The sequence below is a fragment of the Ranitomeya variabilis genome, chromosome 1, assembly GCF_051348905.1.
Source record: "Ranitomeya variabilis isolate aRanVar5 chromosome 1, aRanVar5.hap1, whole genome shotgun sequence".
In the NCBI taxonomy this organism is placed as follows: Eukaryota; Metazoa; Chordata; class Amphibia; order Anura; family Dendrobatidae; genus Ranitomeya; species Ranitomeya variabilis.
Window position 1 is genome coordinate 956,951,322 of NC_135232.1, and position 21,885 is coordinate 956,973,206.

General features: G+C 43.6%; 1 protein-coding gene across 2 annotated transcripts in view; it reads right to left on the bottom strand.

The window, feature by feature from the left end:
* SLC10A7 (solute carrier family 10 member 7) overlaps positions 1-21,885 on the bottom strand; it is a 346,730-nt gene that overhangs the window by 94,590 nt on the left and 230,255 nt on the right. The window contains exon 6 of one of the 2 annotated variants that reach the window (XM_077279289.1): positions 891-926. The exons of the other annotated variant lie outside the window; for it this stretch is intronic. Coding sequence (XP_077135404.1) covers positions 891-926 — 36 coding nt within the window. The remainder of the gene's footprint in view (positions 1-890; positions 927-21,885) is intronic. 2 annotated transcript variants of the gene reach the window in all.

Here is a 21,885-nt window from a genome sequence, read left to right on the forward strand (position 1 = left end):
ACCCACAGACGGCACAGTCTGATCGGATGGACGGGTGCCTCTGGTCTTGATCTGGCGCTTCCTCTCTTCTTACATTTGCCGTCCTCCTTCCCTGCTTCATGTGGATGACGGGTTCCAGAGCAACCACGCAGTGTTCCCCATAGCGCTCCTGTGCAGGTGCACGTCTCTCTGAGCTGCCGAGGGCAGAGCAAAGTACTGTAATGTGCATGCAAAGGCAAAATAGCACTGATGACCTGGAAGTAAAGCCAGTGCATGCTCACTACAGTACTTTAATCTGCCCCCTCAGGAGTGTGATTGTGAGACACTGTGTGGATGACATAGGAAGGGTCACCCAAATGACAGCATGGCGATTGTATGTAGAGAGGAGGCGCTGGATCAAGACCAAAGACACCCATTGGACCAGGCTGCACCGTCTGTGGGTGTATTTAAAGCTTAATTTTGTGCTATGCAGATGGAATTAAAGAAATACACACAGCGTACTATAAAAGAGGCCTGAAAGGTGGTGGCTGTACTTTATATTGGGAACACCTGGTGACAGGTTCCATTTAAAATAATAACAGATGTTACATATTCAATCCGCAGTACTCCAGAGTTCCCTGCCGGTCCTGCAGCGATAGCATCAAGTCAATAATTCATATGACCACTGCAGTCGAACACTAGCCTCAGCGGTGCAGTATTGGGGTCATATAAAGGACTGATGTGACGTCATCGCTGTAGAACTGGTGGGGTGCAGTGCCCCCGGAGCAGAGAAGGAATGAATTGCGCACCATTTTCATTTTAACAATTATCGTGCTCTTAACAAATATTGTAATAGTTAGACGGTTGGTGCCTTATGAAATACATACAGGACAATATTGTCAACAAGCCAAATAAAATCGAAAAGTACTTACAAATAAAAGTAGCAGCATTGGGGTCACAACAATACCCTGCAAGGAAAAGCATAAATGTTTATACAGGATTGGCAAGTGCTTACTTTTTGCATAAAAGATGAAGATTATACATCCACGTTTACGTATATATGGCATATATATTGTTTCCTATCTACAACTCACAGAATTTTATAGTAATCCCATCTAATTTCTTATGTCAGGAGATAATGTTTTGAAAGTATAGGTACAGATGTCAGTATATTTAAAAAAGTCCAGGGGATAATATTGCAATGTCATAGGATACTACTTTTTCAAAGGGTCAAATTGTCCCATTTGACTAGAGAATCTTTGATCAGCTCAAAGCATACATTTCTAGTAGCATCAACCACTTGTTAAGGGCGTCCATAGTCACAAAACTGCATTGCCGGGTGCTGGATGACAGTGTGTAATACAGAAATGGCCCAACTTGCATCACTGACTACACAGATAATACCACTAATGGAAGAATCTTTAGCACAAAAATGTTTGTTGGAAGCTGAATGGGTTGGGTTTCCACATTCGAGAAGCAGCATAAAATTATGGATCACCAAATGCAATGCCAAGCATCAGCTTGAGTGGTCAGAAGCAGAATACCAAACTGGCTATGCCAACATCCTCTCTGGAGAGATGAATCAAGTCACACGACCTGGCAGCCCTATTGACAAATCTGGCTTTGTCAGACAGCAAGAGAAGGCTTTCCACTTTTTTTTTGAATGTGCAGTGCAAACAGTAAAGTCTGGTGGAAGAGTTCATGTCCGTACAATAAAGCGGAACTTAAAATGAGTACAATGGATTAGAGAGGTTCAGATGAAACACAAATAGTATAAATATTATAGATTAAAAAAGATAGAGGAAATATAATGTATATACATGTGAATACACTAGGTTTTTTTTCCATAATAGTCAATCAAATTGAAGGGCTGAAAGAAAGTAACTTCTGATCGAAAGTAGAATGAATGGCTATTTAAAAGGATTTGTCAGCACATTTTTGCTATGGAATCTGAAAGCAGCATAACATATGGCAAGAAAGCCTGATTCCAGGAATGTGCCACTAACTGGGTTGCTTGGCGTAGTTTCCAGAGATGTGGAGTCAGTAAGATAAACCTCTCTACTGCTGAATGTACATAAAGTGCAGCACAGATTCATCTCCACAGCACTGCCTCACTACTGAGCATGTACATAAAGTGCAGCACAGATTCATCTCCACTGCATGACCTCACTACTGAGCATGTACATAAAGTGCAGCACAGATTCATCTCCACTGCATAGCCTCACTACTGAGCATGTACATAAAGTGCAGCACAGATTCATCTCCACAGCACTGCCTCACTACTGAGCATGTACATAAAGTGCAGCACAGATTCATCTCCACAGCACTGCCTCACTACTGAGCATGTACATAAAGTGCAGCACAGATTCATCTCCACAGTACCGCCTCACTACTGAGCATGTACATAAAGTGCAGCACAGATTCATCTCCACAGTACCGCCTCACTACTGAGCATGTACATAAAGTGCAGCACACATTCATCTCAGCTAAAAGCAGAGATCAGGAACAGAACAGAAATTTATAGGACATTTCATAACTTTCCCAAATTCTTATTAAAACGTTTACAGCACATCTTGCATTGTACTACTGTACCCAATTTATTATATATTTTCGTAGTCGGAGTAGGTCCATTTTATACTAAATCCACAAAAATGGACAAAGACTCAGACTCCACCTCCACAGCCCTGGACTAGTTTCCATACAATATCTGTTTTGTGTGATTTAGGTATAGCAGAGCCAAGAATTTTGGGCTGTGTGTAACCCCACCCACACTCGATTGGCAGTTTCCTGTATACACTGTGAATTGTCAGAAAGCTGCTAATCAGTGGTAGAGGCGGGGTTACACAGATTAGCCTGACTAGCCTGCACATGAGATGTTGTCCTGTAGTGATAACATCCTGGTGACAAAATACTGATTGTATTGAAAATACAACACACACAGCCTAATAAGTCACACGTCCCTGGAATCAGGCTCTTGTGCCCTATATATTATGCTGCTCTCAGATTATAGCAAAAACCTGTTGAAAAATTCCCTTTAAGCAAAACTGTAACCTATGGACAACAGACATTGCTCTTTGTAATTATCACTGCAGAATCCGCTTTACATCATTTAGACCACTGAGTATTACTTCCCAGGTTCCACACACTACAATCTCTATAGACCAGTATTTCTGTTCTGTAGCTTTCCATCTGCTTTGAAGTGAAAATGCTCAACATATTGTACAGCTACAACGCTCCCACATGACGCATGCACTACGTTCATCAATGGGGGAACATACATGAAGTGACGTATGACAGCACTCCTCCAGGTCAGGCTTGAGACGTAACTCAGTAAAATGCAGAGATGATTTACTGTACATAGAAGATACTCTGCATGTAAGCAAAGCACCATAATTCCCATGCACTAAAATCTGATACAGTCATGTAGATTCTATTATGTTCCAACAGATCACATACTTTATATCCGATCCCCACTTTAGGGCACGGTTTGCATACATCTATTCTCCCCTTTTGCTGACACTTTTGGATTGGGACATGCCCAAATTTGCCAGGATTGTTTCTGAAAATTCAGGACTGTTAGCAACTATGTGATACTTTAGTCATATGAATAGTTTGGGAATTACTGAATAATGAAGATGTCTAACATTAATGACAAACAGGAATGCTGTAGGAAAAAAAGTAATTAATTACATGACATTTTTCAGACGCACAAAATACATTTGTTTACATTTCTGACATTGAGAAACACTTAAAAATGACAAAGTAACAGTTGTGTATGAATAATTGAAATTAAGCAAGTGTTTCTACTACTTCTGTACAGCAGAGGAATTATTGTCGTGTAGTTCTAAGCATACCCAAATGGGACAACCACCTTCCTAGGGCAGACACTGTTTACTTTCACACACTGGTAAGGGCTATTGAGTTTGTCAGTCATTGTTTACTTTTCTACAAAGATTGGGCATTGAGATGATTGGGCAATTGTGTACTTTAACCCATCACTAGTTTACTTAAATTGTACTAATACTAACTGCCATGCTCAGGACAACAAGTAATTTTGATTTAAACTTTAGAAAAATCACAAAAATTAATGGGTTTCACATCCTGCTATATCTGCCTTTTTCACTAAAAATGAAGAAAAAACTGGTGGCAATGTTTTTTGCTGTTGTTTTGAACTTACTCATTACGTTGTATGGGTGAAAAAATGTTGCAAAAACACTGAAAGATGTGACATGCTGTAGTTTTCAAAAAAGGAAGAGGTTTTCCAATTCAGTCAGGAAAAAAACAATGTGTGAGAATGAGATTTCTGAAGTCTCATAGCTTTTGCTTGTACTGTAAAAAGCAGCATTTAGTTTGCATAAAAAACGCAATGTGTGAACATAGACTTACAATGACATGCATTAAATGGATGTCAAATAGGTGTATCTATCACTCATAGAATACAATGGATTCGCTATCAGATATGCCAAGAAATAACTCATAATGTGTCCATTAAAAGGATCTCAGCCAATAGGCGACTGATGGCACTGTATGGCATCCTTTTAAAAGATACATAATGAGCTTTTGAAAAGCTTTTCCTGCAGTACATGTTACACAGCGACCAAACACACAAGAATAGCTTAGCTCTACAACCCAATAAGTGTGCAGAATTTTGCTCCATTACCGATCTTGACAAATGTTTAAATCAAGAAACTCTTTAGTTGGCAGCCGCTGAATCATTAATGGAATCCTTGATTGTCACCCAGGCTTCTCTAGGAACAGATATAACTAAATGTGGCCCTACACAACAGAATAAAATCAATCTAAGGCTGGTTTCACATTTGCGGATGGAGGTGCTGCGGAGGGCTGCGAACATCATGAAGCTCCGCCCACCACCACACCTCCTCCGGTCAGCTCCGCCTACGTCGGCATGCGTACCCTATCTTTATCTCGTTTTGACGGTGCAGCGACCGCACCAAATTGCAACTCGTTGTGTTCGGTGTAGGTCGCCGCACCGTCAAAACGACGCATGCAGAGGCATCCGCATACATCGGCATGGCCTGCGTACCTAATGGTAAAGACAGGGTAGGCACGCCGCATGCCGAAGTAGGCGGAGCTGACCGTAGGAGGTGCGGCGGTGGGCAGAGCTTCACGGAGGACGTAAGCAGCCCTCCATCCGCCAATGTGAAACCAGCCTTACTAGCGGATTTTGGTGGGAACACACAACCACCTAACGTGTACGTAGCTTTCTTACTCAACCCCGAGAGTAGATGTTGGATGACTGACAGACAGATGAGTTGGATTTTAACCTGCCAAAACATTCTCATAGGAAGATAAGCCACCAAAGGTGACTGGCAGCAGCAGGTTACTACTAGCTCTCCATTTAGAAAACAAGCACATTTGGCAAAGCTGATCGTATATATGTTTATGTGGCTGGGAGGAATCCGTATAGCTGAAAGGAGCAGCAAGCTTCTGAAATAAGGACAACTCTGAGACTTTTCTCAGTTACACTTTTTTATTTTTACAAGAAATCACTAATTAAAACAAAACTTATCAAGATCAGAAAGCAGATTATATAGTTATTATGGAGAGCTTTGAAAGTTTCAGATCACTTTTAGGATATGAATCCAGACATGGAAGTGCTTTATGTCATCACTTACTGTAAAAACAAGATAAGGGAAAATAAAGGCACAGAAAGCTGTTCACAATTTATAGCAATTTCAGAGTTTGATGAAAGGTGAGACAGCAGCTAAAAGTGGATAAATCTGACAAGAGCTGACACTGGCATAAACAGACAAGGAAAGCAGACTACACGAAGAAGCAAAGTCAAGTAACATTAGGTTTTGTAACAGCTTAAAAAAACAAACTTTTAAATAAATGTCTTCTGTATTAATATAGTGTTTATCTGCAGGTTAACGGTGTTAATAAGGTGGCTGGCTTGTCCTGAAAGTGTGGCACTCGGAAGAAAATGAACTTTATTTTTCCTGGGAGATGGTGGCTTTCAGTCATCCAGGCGTGCTGATGCTGGTTCAATCCTCGCTCATTAGACTGTAAGCATGCCCCTGCATATTCACTGACAGCCAGCTCTGCACCAATCCATTGCAGATCCTGCTTTCAGTCAAAGTGCTAGGGCGTGCTTACAGTCACCACTCACAGTATAGTAAGCGATGACTGTAGCTGCGCAGTCACGCCTGCATAACTGAAAGTCAACAGTTCCCAGGAGAAAAAGTTCATTTTCTATCGATGCCACACTTTCAGTACAGAAGCTGGGTATCTTCAAAATGCTATTAACCTCAAGATTAATCCTACATCTGCAGTTTAATACCATTATCCTATATATAATAGTCTTAATGCCCTACTCTTTACAGATCCATCTATATAGGTTATCCACTTTAGAATTCCAGGTATAGTTCAGACTAGAGAAAGATTTCCTAAGGTAGGCCCAAATGACTCCTGTCTGATAGAGATGATATTCCATGTTATATAGTGAAGCTAAATCTAGTTTTAATGTATCCAATCTACAAGAACGATAGGTAGAAGGTTGTAGACTGGGAGGGTCTACAGAATATCAAAGGGTATGTGTCCACAGGGTGTATTGGCAGCGCTTTGGACGCAGCGGATACCCCACTCCGCCCAAAGCCCTGCCCCCTTTTGTACACGACAAACGCAACCGTAATACCCTACGGAATTATATAGCAGCAGGTCAAAGTTATATATAATCAATTATCCCCTTGGTGTACGGTAGAATTTGTGAAAACCACTCAAAGGAGAAAAGCTATTAAAATCTAAATATGGCAAAAAAACAAAAGATATCTAGACAATGGATACATCATAAAAAGATATATTTTTATTGAATTGTATTTAAAAAATACAAAAAAATGACAAAAAAATGGCACAATTCAATTGTGCACGTAGCGTAACCAAGATATGTAGATTAAAAATATATAAAAATGAAATCATACATATCTAATATATAATTGCCTAGAATACTGCTTCCTGCAATTTGTGCCAACTTCCGTGGCAATGTCCGGAGCTAATGTCCGGAGATAAGTGACGTCACCAGTGTCCTACACCCAGGCAGAGCACAGGGGCCCCAGGCAGCATCTGGGGCCCCAGGCAGAGCACAGTGGCCCCAGGCAGAGCACAGTGGTCCCAGGCAGAGCACAGGGGCCCCAGGCAGCCTATGGGGCCCCAGGCAGAGCACAGTGGCCCCAGGCAGAGCACAGTGGCCCCAGGCAGCCTATGGGGCCCCAGGCAGAGCACAGTGGCCCCAGGCAGAGCACAGGGGCCCCAGGCAGAGCACAGGGGCCCCAGGCAGAGCACAGGGGCCCCAGGCAGCATATGGGGCCCCAGGCAGAGCACAGGGGCCCCAGGCAGAGCACAGGGGCCCCAGGCAGCATATGGGGCCCCAGGCAGAGCACAGGGGCCCCAGGCAGAGCACAGGGGCCCCAGGCAGCATATGGGGCCCCAGGCAGAGCACAGGGGCCCCAGGCAGCATATGGGGCCCCAGGCAGAGCACAGTGGCCCAGGCAGCATATGGGGCCCCAGGCAGAGCACAGTGGCCCCAGGCAGAGCACAGAGGCCCCAGGCAGCATATGGGGCCCCAGGCAGAGCACAGTGGTCCCAGGCAGAGCACAGGGGCCCCAGGCAGCTTATGGGGCCCCAGGCAGAGCACAGTGGCCCCAGGCAGAGCACAGGGGCCCCAGGCAGAGCACAGGGGCCCCAGGCAGCATATGGGGCCCCAGGCAGAGCACAGGGGCCCCAGGCAGCATATGGGGCCCCAGGCAGAGCACAGTGGTCCCAGGCAGAGCACAGGGGCCCCAGGCAGCCTATGGGGCCCCAGGCAGAGCACAGTGGCCCCAGGCAGAACATGGGGCCCCAGGCAGAGCACAGGGGCCCCAGGCAGCATATAGGGCCCCAGGCAGAGCACAGGGGCCCCAGGCAGAGCACAGGGGCCCCAGGCAGCAAATGGGGCCCCAGGCAGAGCACAGGGGCCCCAGGCAGCATATGGGGCCCCAGGCAGAGCCCAGTGGCCCCAGGCAGAGCACAGGGGCCCCAGGCAGCATATGGGGCCCCAGGCAGAGCACAGTGGTCCCAGGCAGAGCACAGGGGCCCCAGGCAGCCTATGGGGCCCCAGGCAGAGCACAGTGGCCCCAGGCAGAACATGGGGCCCCAGGCAGAGCACAGGGGCCCCAGGCAGAGCACAGGGGCCCCAGGCAGCATATGGGTGGGGCCCCAGGCAGAGCACAGTGGCCCCAGGCAGAGCACAGTGGCTCCAGGCAGAACATGGGGCCCCAGGCAGAGCACAGGGGCCCCAGGCAGCATATGGGGCCCCAGGCAGAGCACAGGGGCCCCAGGCAGCATATGGGGCCCCAGGCAGAGCACAGTGGTCCCAGGCAGAGCACAGGGGCCCCAGGCAGCCTATGGGGCCCCAGGCAGAGCACAGTGGCTCCAGGCAGAGCACAGGGGCCCCAGGCAGAGCACAGGGGCCCCAGGCAGCATATGGGGCCCCAGGCAGAGCACAGTGGTCCCAGGCAGAGCACAGTGGTCCCAGGCAGAGCACAGGGGCCCCAGGCAGCTTATGGGGCCCCAGGCAGAGCACAGTGGCCCCAGGCAGAACATGGGGCCCCAGGCAGAGCACAGGGGCCCCAGGCAGCATATGGGGCCCCAGGCAGAGCACAGTGGCCCCAGGCAGAGCACAGGGGCCCCAGGCAGAGCACAGGGGCCCCAGGCAGAACATGGGGCCTCAGGCAGAGCACAGGGGCCCCAGGCAGAGCACAGGGGCCCCAGGCAGCATATGGGGCCCCAGGCAGAGCACAGGGGCCCCAGGCAGCATATGGGGCCCCAGGCAGAGCACAGTGGCCCCAGGCAGAGCACAGGGGCCCCAGGCAGAACATGGGGCCCCAGGCAGAGCACAGGGGCCCCAGGCAGAGCACAGGGGCCCCAGGCAGCATATGGGGGCCCAGGCAGAGCACAGGGGCCCCAGGCAGCATATGGGGCCCCAGGCAGAGCACAGGGGCCCCAGGCAGCATATGGGGCCCCAGGCAGAGCACAGTGGCCCCAGGCAGAGCACAGGGGCCCCAGGCAGCATATGGGGCCCCAGGCATAGCACAGTGGTCCCAGGCAGAGCACAGGGGCCCCAGGCAGCTTATGGGGCCCCAGGCAGAGCACAGTGGCCCCAGGCAGAACATGGGGCCCCAGGCAGAGCACAGGGGCCCCAGGCAGAGCACAGGGGCCCCAGGCAGAGCACAGGGGCCCCAGGCAGCATATGGGACCCCAGGCAGAGCACAGGGGCCCCAGGCAGAACATGGGGCCCCAGGCAGAACATAGGGCCCCAGGCAGAGCACAGGGGCCCCAGGCAGAGCACAGGGGCCCCAGGCAGCATATGGGGCCCCAGGCAGCATATGGGGCCCCAGGCAGAGCACAGTGGCCCCAGGCAGAGCACAGTGGCCCCAGGCAGAGCACAGGGGCCCCAGGCAGAACATGGGGCCCCAGGCAGAGCACAGGGGCCCCAGGCAGCATATGGGGCCCCAGGCAGAGCACAGGGGCCCCAGGCAGCATATGGGGCCCCAGGCACAGCACAGCGATATTTTGGACCACTGTGCGGTGTTTCAGACCCCCTGTGTGATGTCTGGGGCCCTGTTCTTAAGTATATTAAAGATTAAAGTAACGTATATTAAAGTATATTATAGATCAAATTTGACACGTTTATGAGCACCATTGAGTGATATACTCAAGAATGACATAATTTTTCAACATTTTATGGTTTCAAACTGTAAACACTCAGTTTTTTTTACTTCAACCAGAAAACCTTAACGGTTCATAAAAAACTTGACTGTTCAGGATATGATAAAAGTCATAGTATTCTGAATCTTTAACTTATAAAGATACCTTTACATGGGGTGATTATTGGTTCCAGAGAGGCTTTTGGCCGATAATCGTACACATGGCTGGTGACAGGACAATCTAATATATAATTGCCTAGAATACTACTTCCGTGGCTTTGTCCGGAGATAATGTCCGGAGATAAGTGACGTCACCAGCGTCCTACACCTGCTCAGGGTGGACAAAGATATATGCCTTCGTGGTGCGCGGCACTTTTCTGATTGGTTGCCGCCTGCCGCGAGCGACCAATCAGAAATGTGCCGTACTGTGACACACTCCGCCCGCCATTTTGGTGTGATTTTTGAATTTTTACCTCACAGCAAGTTTCTACTGCGTGGAGGCGGTCCCAGTGACGTCGCTCTTCAAGCTCCTGCCGAATTTCGTCAAAAAACTGATAATACCATTTACCAAAACTATATATATTTAGTTGTGAAGTGGTTCAGTGACATTTTCACACCAATTTTGAACTTTTGTTTGGTGTTTTCTCCATATACTGCCTATTATTCACTGACTGTTATACTGAGAGACTGCCGTTTATTAACCTCTTCTTTGCCACACTGGGTATATTGCTCTATTATTTGCCACATAAGGACATTGTCCATTATTGCCCAGCAATTTCTCTGCAATATAAACTGCCTATTTATTAATATCTGTATTCCTGCAAAGAACTATTGCCTATTATTAACTGGCTATTTTCCTACTACCTGACACTGCCTCTTATTAACCTGTTGTTTGCCACCACCACGCTTAAAGCTGGTTAGCTTAGCCAACATGAGCTCTAATAGTAAGGATACTAATGACACAGAGCCCAAAGCTGCTGATGGCGCACGTAAGATTAGGTCTGATATAAAGTATACTAATAATGCAGAGCAAAAAGACGCCGATGCCGCACGTAAGCGTAAACAGCGTGCTAACAAGAGTACAGAGGATAGATGCAAGCGCCTGGACACTGTTAAGTATACTAATGACACAGAGCCCAAAGCTGCTGATGGCGCACGTAAGATCAGGTCTGATATAAAGTATGGTAATGATGCAGAGCGAAAAGCTGCCGATGCTGCACGTAAGCGCAAACAGCGTGCTAACAAGAGTACAGAGGAGAGATGCAAGCGCCTGGACACTGTTAAGTATACTAATGACACAGAGCCCAAAGCTGCTGATGGCGCACGTAACATCAGGTCTGATAATAAGCATACCAATGACGCAGAGCGAAAAGCCGCCGATGCTGCACGTAAGCGTAAACAGCGTGCTAACAAGAGTACAGAGGATAGATGCAAGCGCCTGGACACTGTTAAGTATACTAATGACACAGAGCCCAAAGCTGCTGATGGCGCACGTAACATCAGGTCTGATAATAAGTATACCAATGACGCACAGCGAAAAGACACCGATGCTGCACGTAAGCGCAAACAGCGTGCTAACAAGAGTACAGAGGATAGATGCAAGCGCCTGGACACTGTTAAGTATACTAATGACACAGAGCCCAAAGCTGCTGATGGCGCACGTAACATCAGGTCTGATAATAAGTATACCAATGACGCAGAGCGAAAAGAAGCCGATGCCGCACGTAAGCGCAAACAGCGTGCTAACGAGACTACAGAGGACAGACAGAAGCGCCTGGACACTGTTAATGCTGCTTGCAATTAACGCATTACTAATGAGTCTTTTGAGGACAAAACTAATCGATTAAGTAATAAAGCTGCTGCTGCACGCTCTCAACGTTGCAAACATAATATTTCCACGTCCTCAGTCATAGATTCTGCCCACAATACAGCTTCTTTGTCTCCATTCATAGAATGTGTGCAGCCTGAAGCTCCTTTAACCGTTGGTAAATCTGCACGTAAGCGCAAACACTGTCCTACTTACACTCCAAATGATAAACGCTGTCGCCTGTACACCATTAAGTCTGCTTATAAGACATGCTTCACACCTGACTCTTCTAAGGCAACAAACAAACCATTACCAAATGCAGCTGGTGCACGCCGTGAACGGCGCAAAAAAACCGCTTGCACCTCCATATTAATAAACCCTGACCACGATACACCTTCCAACTCCTCAGTGATTGAATCTGTGGACAGTGAAGATCCTCTACCAGGTCCACGCTTTATATATGTTGGCTTAAAGAAACATTCCAATGCTCCGTTACCACAACCTGTACCTCAACATCCTACAGGTTTCACTAATGATGACAGTACCATAGTAGAACACTCCTGTGGTCCTATGAACTATTTATGTGAACAATGTCAAGCATTACATTTTAATGCTGAGATACCAGCAGATAAAAATTTTACTCTGTGTTGTCACAAGAGTAAAGTGCATATACCTATACCCCAATATCCCGAGGTCTTTAAACGATTGCTGACAGGGGAGAGTGAGTTCAGTAAGAATCTCATGGAAAATATTCGTAGTATTAACAGCTCATTTGCTTTCGCCTCCATGGGTGCCAATATATCCCCTCCACCTGGACATGGCCCTTACTGTTTCCGTATACATGGACAAATATATCATCGTACTGGAACCCTACATCCCAGTGATGATCAAGTTGCAGCTTATGCCCAACTGTATATTTTGGATACCGCTACCGCGAATGAACAACGTTTAAACTGTGAACAAAATCAAAAATGTCATCCCACTTTGATGAGTATAATTGCTCTTCAGTTAGACAATGTGAATCCCTTTGTTGCTGCCTACAAAATGTTACGAGATGTGGAACATGAAGAACATCTTAAAGCTGAAGCTAATGGCACTCTCATGCCAAATATCATCATGGCCCTTAAACAAGATCGGAATCAAGACCCTCGCCGATATAATAATCCAACTGTCAATGAAGTTGCTGTCGTATTTGAAAATGACAATGGAGAGCCACCATTTAATCGTTATATTTTAATACATTTACAACCGGACCCCAAAAATCCTTTGGCGCCAAGAACACAACAGGTCAGCATTCTACACAGTAATTTAGATGCTTTACTCTATCCTTTATTTTTCCCTTACGGAGACCAGGGCTGGCATGATGGCCTCAAGCAACAAGGGCAAAGTCCACGCAGAGTTACACAACTGCAATATTACTGCTATGTGCTGTCTGTCCGTAATCAGTTTAATCCACTCCTGAATGGTGGCAAACTCAGCAGTACTTAGTGGATGCTTATGTGAAAATCGAGGCAAATCGCCTAAATTATATCCGTCAACACCAAAAGGATTTGAAAGTAGAGGATTATTGTGTACTCCAGGAACATCTCCAGAAAAAATCCATTGAGAAGGGCATCCCCATTGGAAAAACGGTCATTTTACCATCTTCGTTTGAAGGCAGTCCCAGGAATATGCAGCAGCGGTACCAGGATGCCATGGCTATTGTGACTAAATATGGTCGTCCTGATCTATTCATCACCATGACCTGTAATCCGAAATGGAATGAGATTACTGAGAATTTGGAACCTTGGCAGCGTGTGGAACATAGACCTGATTTGGTGGCACGTGTTTTCAAAATAAAACTGGAAGCACTTTTAAAAGACATTAACAGCGGATTATTTGGGAAAGTTTGCGCTATGGTTCATGTAATTGAATTTCAAAAACGTGGCCTTCCACATGCTCACATTTTGATTATTCTGGACAGCAACTCCAAATTAAGGACTGAGGAGGACATAGACAATACAGTGTGGATTGAAATTCCCAATCCTACCCACTACCCTCAGCTCCATAAAATTGTTCTCCAACATATGATTCATGGTCCGTGTGGAGAACACAACCCAAATTCTCCCTGTATGGATCTGGGGAAGTGTACAAAAGGTTTCCCTAAAGATTTGCAACCAAGAACCATCATAGCTAAGGACGCCTATCCTACTTATCGCAGACACTTTGGCCCATCTTTTCAACACCATTCTAACATGATTGACAATTCGTGGGTGGTTCCATATAATCCGTTCCTGCTATTAAAATACAAGTGCCATATAAATGTCGAAGTTTGTGGTTCCATTCAGGCTGTGAAATATTTATTTAAATACGTCTACAAAGGACATGATAAAGCCAATCTTGAAATCTGCCAGACTAACATCCAACATGATGAAACACACCAATTCATGGATTCAAGATATGTCAGTGCACCAGAGGCAGCTTGGCGAATATTCTCATATCCAATGCATAAACAATCTCATAGCATCATTCGCCTTGCTGTACATCTACTGCATTCTCAGCCACTCTATTTTCATGAGGATGACTCTATTGGAAACATCAAACAAAAGCTCCATCAAAATTCTACACTTATGGCCTACTTCAAGCTTAATCAGAACGACCATCATGCTCATATTTATTTATACCATGAAATTCCCGAAAACTAAGTTTGGAAAGAAGGTTCTTGGGAAGTTAGAAAGCGAGCAGGTGGTTCTGTGATTGGACAAATGTATACTGTCAGTGTGAAAGACCAAGAACGCTACTATTTAAGATTGTTATTGTTACATGTCAAAGGTGCAACCAGTTTTGACAGCATAAAAACTGTACACGGAGTCACACATGAAACCTTCAAAGATGCAGCATTAGCTCTTGGCTTACTATTTGATGATAGTCTGTGGAGAAATACATTACTTGATGCCAGTATTCTCAACATGCCAGCACAGCTACGTGACATGTTTGCCTACATTTGTATTTTTGGTCCTCCAGCTAAACCTCGGGACTTATGGGATGAATTTAAGGAACACTTTGTAGAAGACTACTGCTATGCATACCACTCCGACACTCTGGAGTGTGTCAATTGTGAAGGCTATGCTATGACAGATGTCCAACATGTTCTTAAAGCTCATGGCAAAACTTATACTGATTTTAATTTGCCACGTCCAGTCAAGAAACAACACCTCCTCCCACAGTATGATAAAGATTATGAGTTATCAGCAGCTGCTGAAATGAAAGCTACTCTAAATGAGGACCAACTTTTTGCTTTTGATGCTATCACTCAAGCTTTAGAAGACACTAATTCTACAGCAAAGTGTTTTTTCCTTGATGGTCCTGGTGGCAGCGGAAAAACGTACCTATATCATCTACTCCTACATCAGCTAAGAGGACAAGGAGACATTGTGTCACCTGCTGCCACTACTGGAATTGCCGCCAACTTGCTACAAGGTGGACGAACCATTCATTCTCTTTATGGGATTCCAATTCCTGTGAATGAAACATCTGTTTCCAGGATTAAGAATGATACCGATGCAGCAAAAGATTTGCACAGCACTAAACTTTTTATTATTGATGAGTGCACAATGCTATCCAAATATGCATTGCATGTCATTGATAGAGTTTTACGTGATGTCATGACAACAAATGTAGCTCACAAAGAAAAAACACCGTTTGGAGGTAAAGTGATTGTTTTTGGAGGCGACTTTAGACAATGTCTTCCTGTCATCCCTCATGGGACAAGAACTGATGTTGTAGAGAGCTGTATAAAATATTCACAACACTGGCAACATTTTACTCGCCTGCCACTTATTAACAACATGCGCTCCATTGATCCTCACTACAGCAGTTGGTTGCTTCAACTGGGAAATGGTGAACTATCTAATGAACATAACCTTGGAGATGATGTAATTGAAATTCCTCCAGACATGGTATGCACTGGCTCTTTAATAATTGAAATGTTTGGAGATAATCTTTGTATTGATGTGAATGACACCGAAAGCATAAATACAGCTGCATCTCATGCAATTTTATGTCCAAAAAATGAGGACGTTGAGAAAGTCAATTCCCAAGTCATGGATTTATTGATAGGTGACTATACTGAATATATCAGTGATGATTCCATCGATCCTGATGAAGCTGATGACCTCGATCAATACCCACTTGAGTTTTTGAATTCACTAACACCAACTGGAATGCCTTCACATCAGCTGAAACTTAAAATTGGCACCATTGTCATGTTATTACGTAATCTGAACACGAACAAAGGTCTCTGCAATGGTACGCGGCTCATTGTCACTGCCTTACATGCCAATATCATACTGGCTAAAGTAATTAGTGGGTCAGCAGCAGGAAATGTGGTATTCATTCCACGAATTGATTTGTGTCCATCAGAGACTGGATTACCTTTTAAATAAAGACGGAGACAATTTCCTGTCAAGCCCGCATTTGCAATGACCATAAATAAATCTCAAGGCCAGACCCTCCATCGAGTTGGCATTTATCTACCAGAACCTGCTTTTGCCCATGGTCAATTGTACGTTGCTTTTTCCAGGGTGAAGCAATGTTGCAATGTGAGGGTTAAAGTGGTTAATACACCACTTCAAGGACAATTATTGGCTGATAATATTACGTGTGAAGACTTTAGTACTATCTACAAAAATATTTTAGTTTAAAGTTACTTTTCTTTTTTTTCATTATTCAGTTTTTCTAATAACATAGACAGCAATAGGCAAATTCTATGTATAGAGATAAGGAAAAAAAAAAAAAAAAAAAAAAAAAAATTAGTGTAGCCATAGACATATAGATTTTAAGTACTTATGTAGGAAATACGTATATAACATACGTACTCATTAGCATATAGGGTTAATAACTCTATCATATCTACATAAATTTAGAAATATGATATATCAATACATATTTTTATAGGCAAGTAGAACACACATTAAGTACAAGATGTAAGATGTGTATCATCCAAATGCCTGTATTTGGTGATAGGAACCTGTATTTGAAGCTCCAGCAGTATTGCTGCTGAGAGATTTCATTTTGTTTTTAAAAAGGGTGAGGTTTTTGTGAACAAGTAAGAGACGGGTGGGATGGCTGTTCACACACATCTCTATCTCCAGGTGTGTTCTGTACATAGAAATAGATATATAGATAGGTACATATTTAGATAGATAGGGAAAGAATAGAGATTTTGCTTTCACATCAACATTTTTCTGCTATTTGGAGAATTTATGGTGGAAAAAAGGCTATTTCTGCACTTCCTGCCTAAGGGCTGACCCACGCCACTCTTGCTGTAAGTTGCATGCAATGTATACGGAATTTGTACTTCACTTGCAGCAGGTGCGGCACATGTGGTTTCTGCAGTTTTCACCACAAAATCTCCACTTACCAGTGTTTTTGTTGTGGCTGCATTTAATGCAATTGCCGAAGCCGTGTTTGCCGCATTTACTGCAAGTTAACTCCAAGCTTCATCTACATTGCATGGCACTTGCTGAAAGTGTGTTGTAGATCAGTTCTTTGGTGCCAAGTGTGGAAGTTGTATTGTTTTTAACATTACTTCTGCAAATATCAGAAACATGCAGATGTGAAAGAGGTTTGAGTATTAAGAAATAGGAATCAGTTAGTTAGGACCCATCAGTTCAAAGGCTACCGTGACGTGGTTGATGGGCATGCTTATATTAGCCCATCGGTGTACTATGAACGTTGATTTCTTAAATTTTACACTTCTGTAAAAATAAACACAAAAAATTTGGATACACAAAAAGGCTTTTATTTCTGTTGTACTTATTAGAATTATTTAAAATGAAGGCTTAGCTAAGCCCAAGAGATGATTAAAAATGTTTCATACCAACCCATCAGATGTAAAATTACTGTGAAAATACTGGATGGGCACACAAGTATGCGCCAGTATGGGTACTAAGAGCTTTTCCACATAATAATGAAATATTTTAAAATGTCATAGAACATACCAATATACATAGTTATTGATACATATTATTTATTATTTACATTATTGTTCTTAAGCAAAGAACCGTTGTTGTGGCATTTGCCACAACATGCAAAGTTGTTGTCTGATGTCTTTCATTCCTCCCCTCATAAGCATGTTCATGGATCCTGTGTAACTGTACCTTAAATAACAAGAATTGTCAAGAGCTGGTGAGTGCAGCCATTTTTTGTTCTTTCTTACTATTATTTATTAATTGTATTATTCTTACATTTGAATAAATAAAGTATATATGGATTCTAGACTCCCGATTCTTTAGAATCGGGCTGCCATCTAGTATATATATATAAAACCAAATTATACAAATGGCGGTTCAAAGGTATAGCTCAAAATATTACCCCCCAAAAAATTGTATTTATCAATTTGTCCAGGAGGCACCGCTAAAAGATAATATAAGAAAAGAAAAAGTGAACCTCAAACATAGGCAAAAAAATAATAAATTAGGAGTGTACCATATAAAAATTGTATATATGTATAGTGACCAAAATGAAATATATAGAAATAAATATGTTTTAAAACAATATAAAAATTGCAATATCAGTTAAAAGGGCCACAACTGAGGATAACAACTAAAGAGTACAAGTGCCAGAGTAAAAAAAAAAAAAAAGTGCCTTAAGAGTATATTTAAAGTACATAGTGCTCAAAAATGCCATCAGACAAAAATAGTTGGGTATACCTTTAAGAGCAGCTGGATCTCGGTATTGCACAGCCCGACACGCGTTTCGGAAACAGGTTCCTTCGTCAATTGAATTGTGCCATTTTCTTTGTCTTTTTTTTTTTTATATACTAATCAATACAGATATATCTTTTTATTATATATCCCTTGTCTGGATATCTTTTGTGTTTTTTTGCCATGTTTAGATTTTAATAGCTTTTCCCCTTTTGTACGCGCGGTGATTCCGCATGTATTCATTGAACACATGGAATCACCGCATCCTATACAGGTCCTTCTCAAAAAATTAGCATATAGTGTTAAATTTCATTATTTACCATAATGTAATGATTACAATTAAACTTTCCTATATTATAGATTCATTATCCACCAACTGAAATTTGTCGGGTCTTTTATTGTTTTAATACTGATGATTTTGGCCTACAACTCCTGATAACCCAAAAAACCTGTCTCAATAAATTAGCATATCAAGAAAAGGTTCTCTAAACGACCTATTACCCTAATCTTCTGAATCAACTAATTAACTCTAAACACATGCAAAAGATACCTGAGGCTTTTAAAAACTCCCTGCCTGGTTCATTACTCAAAACCCCCATCATGGGTAAGACTAGCGACCTGACAGATGTCAAGAAGGCCATCATTGACACCCTCAAGCAAGAGGGTAAGACCCAGAAAGAAATTTCTCAACAAATAAGCTGTTCCCAGAGTGCTGTATCAAGGCACCTCAATGGTAAGTCTGTTGGAAGGAAACAATGTGGCAGAAAACGCTGTACAACGAGAAGAGGTGACCGGACCCTGAGGAAGATTGTGGAGAAGGACCGATTCCAGACCTTGGGGAACCTGAGGAAGCAGTGGACTGAGTCTGGTGTGGAAACATCCAGAGCCACCGTGCACAGGCGTGTGCAGGAAATGGGCTACAGGTGCCGCATTCCCCAGGTAAAGCCACTTTTGAACCATAAACAGCGGCAGAAGCGCCTGACCTGGGCTACAGAGAAGCAGCACTGGACTGTTGCTAAGTGGTCCCAAGTACTTTTTTCTGATGAAAGCAAATTTTGCATGTCATTCGGAAATCAAGGTGCCAGAGTCTGGAGGAAGACTGGGGAGAAGGAAATGCCAAAATGCCTGAAGTCCAGTGTCAAGTACCCAGTCAGTGATGGTGTGGGGTGCCATGTCAGCTGCTGGTGTTGGTCCACTGTGTTTCATCAAGGGCAGGGTCAATGCAGCTAGCTATCAGGAGATTTTGGAGCACTTCATGCTTCCTGGCACCTGCTCACAGTGCCAAAACCACTGGTAAATGGTTTAGTGACCATGGTACTACTGTGCTCAATTGGCCTGCCAACTCTCCTGACCTGAACCCCATAGAGAATCTGTGGGATATTGTGAAGAGAAAGTTGAGAGACACAAGACCCAACACTCTGGATGAGCTTAAGGCCGCTATTGAAGCATCCTGGGCCTCCATAACATCTCAGCAGTGTCACAGGCTGATTGCCTCCATGCCACGCCGCATTGAAGCAGTCATTTCTGCCAAAGGATTCCGACCAAGTATTGAGTGCATAACTGAACATTATTATTTGATGGTTTTTTTGTTTGTTATTAAAAAACACTTTTATTTGATTGGACGGTTGAAATATGCTAATTTATTGAGACAGGTTTTTTGGGTTATCAGGAGTTGTATGCCAAAATCATCAGTATTAAAACAATAAAAGACCTGACAAATTTCAGTTGGTGGATAATGAATCTATAATATATGAAAGTTTAATTGTAATCATTACATTATGGTAAATAATGAAATTTAACACTATATGCTAATTTTTTGAGAAGGACCTGTACATAGGCTGTGTTATAGACATGTGTAAATAGACATGCTGCAGTCTAGAAAGACGTGCCGCATGTCCGGTTACGCAGGTTTGCCACCTGCGTGATTGTACGCATAGTGAATATGGGACTTCATAAATTCCCATCCACTATGCTGTAACATTTGGACGCTGCGGATTGGACGCTGTGGCTGTAAGCAGTGTCCAATCCGCAGCAAATACTGAAGGAATACGCCCCATGGAAACATACCCTAACCCAATTAATTGCATGTAAAGTTTATGTCTGCCTTTCCCGTCCTGGTAACACAGTATGTGTGTGTGTACTGCATATTTGCACTTACTACAGTGAATGATTACGTGTCCTTCTGGATGCAAGGTCATCATCATCACAGTTTAAGTCATTTGCAAAGCTGAGCTTTCCAACAGCAATTGTGTTGGTGTAAAGAGGTTTCCTTATATCTCCATCCTGCTGAGGAACTTTCAAGAAATCCATTTACACCTTTGATGTGAAAAGACTGCTACAATATATTTCAAGATTTTTAGCAGTGTTGAAAAAACCCGAAGCTAAGCAATGATAGAATCATTGGAAATCAATCTATCCAAATGCATCTCTGACTTGGTAAAACAATGTATTTTGATGTGAAATATTGATTGCGGAATATTCCTTGATTAAGTATTAATAGGGAATAGTTTGGATCAACTAACTGGTGAAGTGTTGGGGAAGTCTTCAATGAATTGCCTCTTCAAGTGTAAAATGTCAGCAGCTGAAATCACAGATAAAATCTTTCAAGAGAGAACCAATGTTTTCAGTTTATGTAGATCATATTTTGATACAAATAGTGCGGTTGTCCAAATAATTCTCAATGTAGCTAATAATTTCTGAACATTTAAATTATACAGTATATTGCGAACTGTGTACAATACTGTAAATAGCCGAAGAATCCATGTAGGTGTTCTTCCTTTGTATATGCCACATATAGACAAATAAAATTAACATTACAGGACTTCTCAGACTTTCCTATTTAACTTGACTGTTGCCCAAATGTAACAAGTCTCAACAGGCTCCTTCAATGGTTTTAGTTACTTCCAACTCTTCAGAAAACTGCAAAATTTAAGTTCCTTACTCAAAACGTGTTGTCCATTTACTTTTTTTAAAGTGTTCAGACTGGCAAAAATGAGAAAACACGTGATTCTCACCGATCCCACGCCTCTCAATTTTCAGCGCTCTCCAGATCCCCAGCACTCTGCTCACTAGCCGCAATGGCGACCCGTCTCAGCCAGTAAGTCGCTGCAGCTTGTTACTTGTCCCAGTGTCAGAATGTCATTAGTGAGATTGCTGAGTAACTGGGTATTGTTGGAATGGGAGTGGCAGGGGATCGGTAAAGAAAGAATCACATTTTATGCGATTACATTTTTAATTTTAAAGTGGACAACCCATTTACATTTTTATTGTTAAAGGGAATCTGTCACCAGGTTTGTCACCTAATCTGAGCACAGCACAATGTAGGGGAAGAGACTCTGATTACAGCACTGTATCAATTTCTGGGCTGCTTCCTGTAGTTTTGATAAAATTACTATTTTATCAGCAGGGGAATATCACTGGAGAACAAGTAAACCTGCTGCCATTTATTCCTCCATATTAATGAGCCTAATATAACCCCACCCTCCGCACTGATTGGCAACTTTCAGCCTATGCACAGTGTACACAGAAAGCTGCATTCGGAGACCTGCTGGATCTGCAATAGAGAAAACAGTGATTTAATCACAATTGCAACACACAGCCCCGTAAATGGTTCCCTGCCCCTACATCATACTCCTCTCAGATGGGGTAGCAACATCTTGTTCCAGATTCCCTTTAACATTAGCCTGGAGCTTATTACTAACTTCCGCCTAGCATACGTACTCCCTCCGGGATG